At 48.2% G+C, this 11452-nt stretch overlaps 1 protein-coding gene across 6 annotated transcripts in view; it reads right to left on the bottom strand.

Annotated features, from left to right (window-relative positions):
- Nucleotides 1–114: 114 nt before the first annotated feature.
- PLA2G6 (phospholipase A2 group VI) overlaps nt 115–11452 on the bottom strand; it is a 60207-nt gene continuing 48869 nt past the window's right edge. For 5 of the 6 annotated variants that reach the window (XM_046013889.1, XM_046013887.1, XM_046013891.1 and 2 more), the window contains 5 exons: nt 3660–3796; nt 3106–3260; nt 1837–2004; nt 1073–1146; nt 115–891 (listed from right to left, as the gene is read on the bottom strand). In XM_046013889.1, coding sequence (XP_045869845.1) covers nt 747–891; nt 1073–1146; nt 1837–2004; nt 3106–3260; nt 3660–3796 — 679 coding nt within the window. In that variant the 3' untranslated portion in view covers nt 115–746. Of the gene's footprint in view, nt 896–1072; nt 1147–1836; nt 2005–3105; nt 3261–3659; nt 3797–11452 lie in introns of all 6 variants that reach the window. The other variant, XM_046013888.1, reaches the window with a different exon arrangement.

The raw sequence follows: 11452 nt of genomic DNA, 5'->3' as shown, positions 1-11452 counted from the left end.
TCATCCAAGGGGGCAGAGAACCGTGACAGTCAGGCTGAAGGGAGCTGGGGGTTGGGGGGGCGGGGGGGGTGGGGGATGGGAGCACTCACGGCACGGCACACGTTAACACAGGCGAACCGGAATCAAACCATTTATTTCCAGCGGAGCCGCCCTGGAGCCCCGCCCCCTTACGCACCACTTTGGGTTGGGAGGAGTGACTGAGGTTACGGGAGTGACCTTTGAGAGCCGAGGAGACCTTCAGGGTGGGGCAGCTTGGAGGGGTGCCGGTGGCTGGGTGTGTGTTGAGCAAAGTCAGATGGGGAACCCTGCTCCTGGAGCCTAGGATTCCCCTGCGGATGGTTGGGTCACAGCCTGTTTCTGTGATGGCTGTCCCCTCTAGGGAAGAGGGCAGAGGGCGGAAGGGGACTTGGCGGGGGATGGGTAAGACCCCCTTAGTGTCTAAATCAACAGGGCTCGGGGCTCAAGGGTCAGTAGTCCTTGGCTGTCAGGGAGAGGGCCTTGAGTGAGGCTTGAGGATTTCTAAGCCTAGAATGACAACAGGTGCCAGAAAGTGGGGACAATTGGGCTCAGGCCCTCGGGACCAGCCTCAGGCAGGAAGCCCAGCGCCCTCTGAGGCCTGGTCTGGTCTGCAGACTCGGAGCCACCCAGGCCCCGTTCTGCCCAGGGGCACATGGGGTGGACATCGCCCAGCCTCTCATCAGGGGCTGGGTGGCTGTGATGACGTGGGGGTAGCTGGGAGCCCAGCCTCACGGTGAGAGCAGCAGCTGAATGAGCTTCTGGAACTCTTCCCGGTGCTCGTGGATATAAACCTCAGTCTCCCACAGAGCGTTGACCAGCACTGCGTCGCTGACCTCGTCCAGCATGATGTCTGTCCCCAGTTGGGGGTTCAATCTGTCTGGGTCAAGGAGGAGGGCTGAGCCCCGGAGGCTTGGCTTGGGTGGGGGACAGGAGTGAGGACCAGGGCGGGCTCAGGGTGCAGAGCAGCCGCGTGGGGAAAGGGGAAGTGGGCACAAAGGGCTGGGTCTGGCCAGGCCAGGGCAGGGGACGGGGCCGCTGCCGCAGGAGGCCTCACCTGAAGTACTGGATGTCAACCATCTCGCACCAGGCCCGGGCCCGGTCCACAGCCCGCCCATCTGGATCCGTGCACTGGCAAGAAGGGGTGTATGTGACCGTTCAGTGCACACTGTACTCTGAATCACTGCCCGGGGATCCCCAGGCTCTAGTCTGGCTTAGCCACTCCACCCCCAGCAGAGTCCCCCTGTCCAGGCTGCAGTGACTGTCCCAGCTGTGGAACAGAGGGGCGCGGGCGGCTCAGTAGCCCCTGACTGCAGGGGGAGGGGAGCAGGGGCTGAGTGGACAGGCCTCTGTGTCCCGCCCCCTGCGGCTTGTGTCCCATGGCATATTCTGGGCTCCTACATGGGGCCATGTTCAAAGAAAGGGCTTCATGGTTAAAAAACATCTGAAAGGGGCGCCTGGGTGGCTCAGTGGGTTAAGCCGCTGCCTTCGGCTCAGGTCATGATCTCGGGGTCCTGGGATCGAGTCCCGCATCGGGCTCTCTGCTCAGCAGGGAGCCTGCTTCCCTCTCTCTCTCTCTGTGCCTGCCTCTCTATCTACTTGTGATCTCTCTCTGTCAAATAAATAAATAAAATCTTAAAAAAAAAAAAAAAACACCTGAAAGCCCCGGGGTAGGTGGTCACTAAGGGCCAGCACTGAGCTGGAATCGGGGACTCCCTCACCTCAGCGGGCTGAAGACCTTCAACAGAGCCTCCCTGACACCCAGGGTCCCAGGGACTGAGACCCGGAGGCCAGTGGAGCTGGGGAGCAGCCCATACTCACACAGTCCACCACCATCTTGCCCAGTTCCTTGGCCCCAAAAACAGTCTTGGCCAGTTCCCAGGGGTTGCTGGGACGGAATACATCCACACAGGTCACGGGCACCTGTGGGGACTTCCCTGTCCCCAGAGAGACCACGATGGAGAGCTTCTTCACCTTGTTGCGCTGACCCTGTTGGGGACAGGAGTAGTTGGAGGGGATCTTCCCGCTGGCAGACCCTTCCCCAGGTGGCAGGGGCAGAGCCTGTCCTGTCCCCTCCTTTGCTCCACAACAAGCTCCAATATGCTGGGCATCTTGGCACGTCCCCCCTCCCCGTGAGGCTCCTCCACTGAAGGAGGCCACTCAGATGATGAAGACCCTTCCCGGTCCAAATCTTGGAGTCCCTCCTCCTCCAGGAAGCCTGCCCTGCCCTGTCTGGCCCCTAGAGGGCGCGTGCCTCTGCGACCGCTGCCCCTGCTGTGTCACCCAGGGCCTGCATCTGGGGCTTCCTGATGACCACGGTGAGATCCGCAGCCAACAAGGCTCTGGCAAGGTCAGGCAGCATCCTATACATTTTACAGAAAAGCACGGAGGTACTTCATGCCAGTCCCCACGCAGGTACCATCATATCCCATACAGTGGCTGGACTGAAACATAGGCAGAGGCAGGACCCAACCCTGCAGCCAGAGTCCTGAGCCTACGTCCCGGCACTGCCGCTAACACGCATGGGCCTTGCCCCACCTCTGTGCTAAGCTCCGAGGGCCGAGGGCCACTTCTGTTCCTTGGGATCGCTGACTCAGCACTGTCCGCCCTCTGGAGGCCTCTTCCAGGGGCCCTTTCCCAGCGCCCTGGTCTCTTAGCAGAGGCGGTCCTGCTCCTGGACGCCCGCACAGCCCTCCACCACAGCACCCGAAATCCCTGGAGCGGCATTTACAGACAGTCTCCCCTAGACATGAGCTCCCCAAGGGCAAGCATGTGTCCCCAGGCTCGCAGAGTGGCCAGCACTGAGGTTGGCATGTCCTGGTGTGCCCGCCACTCTCCCTCCTAGGCGCCCCTCACCACTCACACCAGATTGGGCCTCAGAGTCCCTCTGATTAGCTCAGAGCTCCGGGCCATTACCCATCGTGCGGGTTCAAGTGTGAGACAGAGCTGCCGTCCCACGCACCAAATGAACGGGCCTAAGAATCAAAGCCACGTGCTCTCCTAGGAGGCGATCCTTTGCAAGATTTGCTCAAAGAGGTCAGGTCCCGTGGCTGGTCACGTCCAGCCCTGTCGCGCTGGAGGTGCTCTCACCTTGCGGATCATGTCCTGGTTGTACTCATGGATCTCGGTCATGGCATCCAGCGTGGGGTTGTTGGCCAGCAGTCCGCCGTCCAGGAAGCGCCCATTGGGCCGGAAGTAGGTGGGGGCTGCCCCACTGCTCCGCGCAGCCCGCCACACCAGCTGCTCTGGGGGGTGGGGTGAGGGAAGACGGTGGCCCAGTGGCACCAGGGGACTGGTACGAAACCCACGCGCTGCAGAGCTCCGTGTGCGTGTGGGTCTGTGGGTCTGCAGGGAGAGGGAGAGGCTGGGAACTCTTCAGAAGCACGAGCCACACAGTCCATGCCCTCTAGCCCTGCTGTCCGTTGGAAAGCAGGGTATAAGGGGGGGAGCCTCCAGGGGACTCTTTTAGCCTGCCTGAGGCAGGAGAGCCCCCCAGTTCTGCCTGCCCTCAGCAGATAGACTCGGGGCAGTGGCTGGGATGCTGGTGGGCCAGGGGGACCCCGGGAGCAAACCTACGACTACGACCCTCCACCCGGCAGCCCCTCAGGCTGGTTGTTTCCCGCAGCATCAGACATGGTTTTAACCTGAGGGCTGAGTTGGAGGCTTGAGGTTAATATTCTGGCTGAATCGAGGCTCCCGTACAGACTCCGGAGCGTCATAATTCCGAAAGAGGTGGAGTTCAGCAGGTTGCCGGTCAGACAGCGTCCCTGTCAGCATCACCCTGGGCAGGAACAGGGAGAAGGACAGCTGGTCACCGACTTGGCCACCCCTGAAAATCCACGCTGGCAAGTTTCATCCAGATCACCGAAGGCATCATCCTTACACCATAGCGATCCTGCCCCTGGGAGTTCATCCTAAGACATGCTCGTGTGCACAGAAGACGGGCACACGCGAAGTTATTAACAGGTCTGTTCAAGCAAACCACTGGAAACAGCGGATATGTCCATCAGCAGGATGTTTCAACAGCTCCTCTACCCCAGGGGGTCTGTGTCACTGCGGGATGACCGAGGTAGAACTTTATGTACAGATGGGCAGTGAGCCCCGAGGTTCATGGTCAAGTGCAAAAAGTAAGGTTTAGGACAGCGTGTATTGTATAGTATGCTACCATTTATTTAAAAACAAAACCCACCACACCGAGGTACCTATTTTCTTGGTCAGAAGAACCCATGAGCAGAACCTAGTAACAGTGAGGGGCCTCTGGGGCAGGGGACAGCTTGGTGGCTGCAGCCCACAGACAGCAGAGGGAGGAGACCTTTCATCATGGCACCTTTGATTCCTCATCAGTGTCTCACTGTATGAGCCTATAACCTATTAGAGAAGACTCCTTCTTGTCTCAAAAGACAAAAACATCCTTAAATACTGCAGGAAATGTGGACTGGCACAGCCCCCTTGGAAGCTAATACGTACTAAGATCTTACAAATCTCTGAGAATTTCATCTGAGAATTCCATTTTGGAAAATCTATCCCTAAGGAAGAATCTGAGCTATAGTAAGAGCTCCTTTTCTTTTGTTTTATAAAGATTTTATTTATTTATTTGACAGAGACAGACACGAGAGAGGGAACACGAGCAGGGGGAGTGGGGGAGGGAGAAGCAGGTTTCCTGCCAAGCAAGGAGCCCAATGTGGGGCTCGATCCCCGGACCCCAGGATCATGACCTGAGCCGAAGGTAGATGCTCAATGACTGAGCCACCCGGGCGCCCCTATAATAAGAGCTTCTTGCATAAGCTATTCAGTACAATGTAATTTATTACAGTAACAAATGAACTGATCTAAATGGTAATAACAGAGGGGTGCCCAGCTGGCTCAGCTGTAAGAGCATGTGACTCTTGATCTCAGGGTCATGAGTTCGAGCCGCACACTGCATACAGTGATTACTAAAAAATAAATAAACTTTACAAAATAAATGGTAACAATAGAATGGGTAAGTAAATAAAATGTTTTGCACCCATTCCAAAGTATACTAGCTGACTAATAAAGAAACATGTTTGTTAAAATTGTAAAGAAAAATATACAGGAAAGGGGACAAAAACTGCTTCTGCATAGGAAAAAAAAAAATTAGCTTTCCATTTCTGGGAACACTGTGGAAAGCTTATCTGAACAACTTTCCCACTGAACAAAAAGTAAAATGCTGGAAAAAATATTTTTAAAAATCTCTCCTCAAAATATAGAAGACCGGGGGTACTGGGGTGGCTCAGTCGGTTAGGTGTCTGACTCTCGATTTCAGCTTAGGTCATGATTTCGGGCTAATGAGATCAAGCTCCACATTGGGCTCTATGCTCAGTGGAGGTCTGTTTGAGATTCTCTCTCTCCCTCTCCCTCAGCTCCTACCCCCCGCACTCTTTCACTCTCTCAAATGAATAAATAAATCTTTTAAAAAGGGGGGACACCTGGGTGGCTCAGTCAGTTAGGCATCCAACTCTTGATTTCAGCTCAGGTCATGATCTTGGGGTCATGAGACTGAGCCCTGCATCAGACTCCATGCTCCGTGTGGGGTCTACTTGAGATTCTCTCTCTCCCTCTAAATACATAAATAAATAAAATCTAAACAAAGCAAAACACAAAAAAACATAGAAGACCTAATAAGATAGAAAGGAAGTAACCCGGGGAAGTTCACAGATGAGCAAGCACCCAGGGAGGTAAGTGGGGCCCAGACCCAGGCTTGACCTGAGGCAGTTACCAAACACAGTAAACCTGAGCTTCAGTATTGATGGTCTCATGGGGCCAGGGGACAAAAGTCAAAAGCCCAGGATCCCACATTAGGGTGGGATCCCAAAGGACTGCACTCTTGGAATAAGGGTAGACCAGAAATAAACCTGCCCCTTCCTCACCCAGAGGCTATGAGGAAAGTTACCTTGGCACTGGATAAAAGAGAGAGCGTGGAAAAAAAAACCCTGAAAATGTATAACCATAAGCTAACCTTTGGTAGTCTAAATTTATATCACCTGCGGGGATGTCCCCAAACCTTCATGCCAAGAATTCAGGTATAGGGGCCCTAGATGGCAGGGTACCTAGGTACCTGGAAGAGACAACACAAAACACTCTGGAGGAAGATACTCTCATCCTAGGCCTCAAAGAATTTTTTCAATATTACTTTTCAATACTAAAGAACATCACACAGTTCAAAGGCAGTGGGGGAGGAGGTATAGCACATGATGAAATAAAATCATAAATGAAAGCCAGTATAAACCAACATAAACAGCAAAACATACCTACATATACTGCAGATATTTGAGGCCTTAAACAAAGATTATAAAACAAGCCATGTTTACAATATTTAAAGACATCAAAGGCTAGTGTGATACTATCTTCAGGGAATAGGAAACTGTAAGTAATGACCTAGAAGATTTGAAGAAGAACCAGAGAGTATTTTATTTTTTTTTAAAGATTTTATTTATTTATTTGACAGACAGAGATCACAACTAGGCAGAGGGGCAGGCAGAGAGAGAGAGAGAGGGAAGCAGGCTCCCTGCTGAGCAGAGAGCCCGATGCGGGACTCGATCCCAGGACCCTGAGATCATGACCTGAGCCAAAGGCAGAGGCTTAACCCACTGAGCCACCCAGGTACCCCCTAAGCATTGTTTTTAAGTTTATTTATTTTTTTTAGTAATCTCTACACTCAATCTGGGACTCGAACTCACAACCCCAAGGTCAAGAGTCCCAGACTTTTCAGAATAAGCCAGCCAGGTACCCCAGGCCCTATTTGAAGAAGGCAAAAGAACATTTATCAGCTTCCCCTCCTGAGACCTGACTGAAATGATAGTAAAGGTACTTACAGGTATAAAAATAACTAATGATAAGAGTGACTCACATTTGTGGCCTTTCCTCTGCACTGGTAATTGCTCTACGACTTTACAAATAATAACCTGTCTTCTTCCAATAATCAAGGAGTTGGTATTAATTACATTTAGGCTTTCATAAGTTAAGCATGCACTAAGGGAAAAAGAAATGACTGGACAAATTTCAAACCATGGCGGGGCAAATATAATGATCAAAATTATTCAGTAATTCTAAGGCACCTGAGTGGCTCAATCATTAAGTGACTGCCTTCAGCTCAGGCCATGATCCTGGGGTCCTGGGACAGAGCCCCATTTGGGCTCCTTGCTCAGCAGGGAACCTGCTTCTTCCTCTCCCTCAGCCTGCCATTCCCTGGCTTGTGCTCTCTCTCTGTGTCACATAAATAAATACAATCTTAAGAAAATAAAATAATAAATAAACAAATAAAACATAAGGACTCAAGAAGGCTGAGTTAAAGGGTGAATACAGATACACCATACAAATACAACCAAAGAAAGCTAGTATGTCTGTGTTGGTATCAGGATTAAACGGGCTTTAAAGCAAAAAGCATTCCTAGAGATAAAGACAGCTACTTCGTAATAATAAAGGATTCCAGTCCTTTAAAGAAAAGAAAAATATATGTAAAGAAAAATATATAAAAACTTATATATGCACTTAATAACATAGTGTCAAAATATTAAAACAAAAGTTGACAGCACTATAGGGCAAAAGGGCAAGTTCCCAGAGTAGAAGATTTCAACATAGGTTTATCAATAATTGATAAAAGTAGTGGGCAAAGACTTCTTAAGGGTATGGCAGAACTGGAAATCTTAAACAATATTCCTAGCCAATATGACTTAATCCACTGTGCAGAACTTGGCACTCAATGCAAAACATATTCTTTCAAATTAGATGTGGGACATTTGTAAGAATTGACTGTAGAGAAGTCCAAAAACCAAGTCTCAACACATTTTGAAGGACTAAAATCATACAGGCATGTCCTCTAGCCACAAAGCAATTAATAAGAAAAATATAACTAGAGAATTCCCTAGACTTAGAAATTGAGAAATGTATTTTTAAGAAACTATGGTTAAGAAATTATAATGATGGGGCATCTGGGCAACTCAGTTGGTTAAGCGTCTACCTTCAGCTCAGGTCATGATCCCCAGGCCCTGGGATCAAGCCCCACATCGGGCTCCCTGCTCAGCAGGGAGCCTGTTTCTCCCTCTGCCTGTGCCTGCCACTCCCCCTGCTTGTGCTCTCTCTCTCTGTCAAGTAAATAAACTTTTAAAATAAGTATTTTTTTAAATTTTTAAATAAAATAAAATTTAAAAATATATAATGAAAATTAGGAGTATTTTGAACAAAACAATCATACACATGCTTATGGGGTATCATAAAAACAATTCTTAAAGGAGCGCCTGGCTGGCTCAGTCAGAAGATTGTGCAATTCTTGATCTTGGGGTTGTGAGTCTGAGCTCCACATTGGGTGTAGAGATTACTAAAAATAAAGAAACTTTAAAGAAAACAACAACCTAGTTCTTAGGGGAAAGTGTTTAAACTTATACATACACCCCTACATACACACATATTATACAATAGAAGGTTAAAATCAATGGGCATCATTGATTTTAAGAAGTTAAAAAAAACAGCTAAATAAACCCAAAATAAGTACAAGAAGGAAGAAAAACAAAAGAAGTAAGTGAAACAGAAAACAAGCACACAACAGAGAGCCAATAAATAGCCAAGAGCTGGTTTTCTGGAAGACTAATCCAATGGAAAAGCCTGTAGCAGGACTGGTAAAGAAGGTGTATATAATTTGGATTGAAGGAGGCATCACAACAGATCCTGCGGACATTAAAAAGATAATAAAGAGAACATTTTGAACACTCTATGCCAATCCACTTGAAGAGCTGAGGAACTTGACATGTTCCTAGAAAAACCTCCAAAACCAACTCAAAAAGACATTTAGAAATTCTAAATAGTTTTATATGATCATTAAAGAAGTTAACTCCACCATCAAAAATCTTCCTCCAAGCAAATCCCAGGCCTTGATGACTCCACAGGAAAATTCTACCAAGTACTCAAGGAAGAAGCAAAGTGTTTATTATACTAACTCTTCCAAAAAATAGGAAGAGGAAACACTCCCTCAAAACCAAAACCTGGCAGCCCTCAAACAGGGAAAAAAAAATGGGTCCAGCTCGCTCAGGAATGTGGATGCAAAAATCTAAACAAAATTATTAGCTGGTGGGGCCCCTCAGAATTCTCTCTATAAAAGGCACCAGGAATTGAAAGCAGGAACCAGGAAAGGGACCTGTGCACCCATGTGAACAGCAGCGTTATCAACAAGTCAAAAGATGGCAACAACCAAAATGTCCATCCACAGGTGAACAGACAATGTGGTGTATCCGTACAACGGTGTGTTTGTTCAGCCTTGACCAGGAAGGAAACTCTTGACACATGTTCCAACATGGACAAACGTCAAGGGCACTATGCTCAGTGAGAGGGACCAGCCGCAAAAGGACAGATACTATATGGTCCCCTTCCAGGGTGTCCCTAGAGTAGTCAAAATTCTAGAGAGAGAAAGTAGAATGGCAGTTGCCAGGGCCTGGGGGAGCTGGGAATGGAGAGGTGTTTCATGGGAGCAGAGTTCTTGATTTGCAGGATAAAAAGTTTGGGAAGTCAGCTGCGTACCAGTGTGAAGGTACTTTCCACTTCCTCAACTGTACTTAAAATGGTTTTGATGGTTAATTTTTATGTTACATGTATTTTATCACAATTAAACATGGTCAAATAAATAAATAAACGCTATCTCTAAAAATGTATAATTTACAGTAGCCCAAAACCCATGAAGAACATGAAGAGATAAAAACTACCACTGTGGGGCACCTGAGTGGCTCAGTGGGTTAAGCCTCTGCCTATAGCTCAGGTCACGATTTCAGGGTCCTGGGATCAAGCCCCACGTTGGGCTCTCTGCTCAGCAGGGAGCCTGTTTCCCCCTCTCTGTCTGCCTGCCTCTCTGTCTACTTGTGATCTCTCTCTCCATCAAATAAAATAAATAAATAAATAAACTACCACTGTGCAAGATCTCTATAGAAAGAAGCATAAATCTGCACTGAGAAACTTTATTTATTTTTTTAAGATTTTATTTTTTTGTTTGAGAGAGAGACAGTGAGAGAGGGAACACAAGCAGGAGGAATGGGAGCAGGAGAAGGGGACTTCCCACTGAGCGAGAGCCCTGGAGGTGGGGCTCGATCCTAGGACTTAACGACTGAGCCACCAGCCCTGCACTGAGAAACTTTAAACCAGTGGAGTGTTTTACTATATTCTCTGATTGGGAAGCTCAGCGTTTTCTGAGGCCACTTCTCCCCCCACACAAGCATACAGATTCAGTGTAATCTTTGCCGAAGCCCCAGTAGGATTTGATTTTCTGTAGAACTGGGTGATCTGATGCTACCGTTTACCTGGAAGCACGAACAGCAGAAAGAAATCTTTGCACAGCACCATGCGTGCCAGGTGCTTGCTTGCTTTCTGCTTTTTAAAAAATATTTTTAAAATATTATTTAAAAATAATACAAAAATTTTTAAAAATTATTTCTAAAATATTCTTTCTGCTTTTTAAAAAATTTAAGAATTTAAATTTTTTTAAAAAATTAAAAAATGAAATTTAAAAATTTTAAAAAATTTTTTAAGATGAAAAACATAAAATTAATAAAAAATTTTTAAGAAATCGCTACACCCAACGTGGGACTCACATGCATGACCCCGAGATGAAGAGTCACATGCTTCTCTGACCGAGCCAGCTTCAGGTGCCCCACCAGGTGCTTTCTAAATATTAACTTTTTGGGACGCCTGGGTGGCTCTGTCAGTTAAGCGGCTGCCCTCAGCTCAGGTCATGATTCCAGGGTCCTGGGATCGAGTCCCGCATCTGGCTCCCTGCTCAGCGGGGAGCCTGCTTCTCCCTCTGTGTGCCACTCCCCCCACCTGTGCTCTCTCCCTCTCTCTCTGACAAATAAAATCTTTAAAAATAAATAAATAAATGAATATTAACTTTTCCCCATCTCATGAAAACCCTAGGAGGCAGGTAGTGTGTTATTCCTGTTTTTGAGAAGAGGAAACTTCAGGGCACTCGATCTTAACCACTTCTCTAGGGTGCCTCCAAGAAGAGCCGGGACACCCTTGAAGACGGATAAGGTGGGAGGCTCTGCTGTCCCAGATATTGGGACTCGCCATAAAGCGGAGGGACAGAGCCAGCCCACAGAACAGAACACAGTCAGAAACTGCCGAGCAGACCTGGAGGGAAAGACAGACCTCTTCACGGATGAGGCTGGGGAAACTGGTTATTCATGTGGGAAACATGAAATCGGGGTCCCCCGATCCGAAAACCAATTCTAGGCTGATGAAGACCTAAACTGTGAAAGGCAGATCTAGGGAGATTGCTGACCTGATGGGAAGATCACTTCTGCCCCAGGCTAAGGGAGGGTTCCTGAACGAACATAAAAAGCACAAACCATAAAAAGAAAAACAAACAAACAAAACAGAAAGAAAATACAAAAAAGGAAAAAGAAAAACATTTATAAATTCTACTACGTTAAGAACATCC

The sequence above is a fragment of the Meles meles genome, chromosome 7, assembly GCF_922984935.1.
Source record: "Meles meles chromosome 7, mMelMel3.1 paternal haplotype, whole genome shotgun sequence".
Taxonomy (NCBI): Eukaryota; Metazoa; Chordata; class Mammalia; order Carnivora; family Mustelidae; genus Meles; species Meles meles.
The sequence above is the reverse complement of the archived record's forward strand: the minus strand, read 5'-3'. Positions and strand labels throughout refer to the sequence as shown.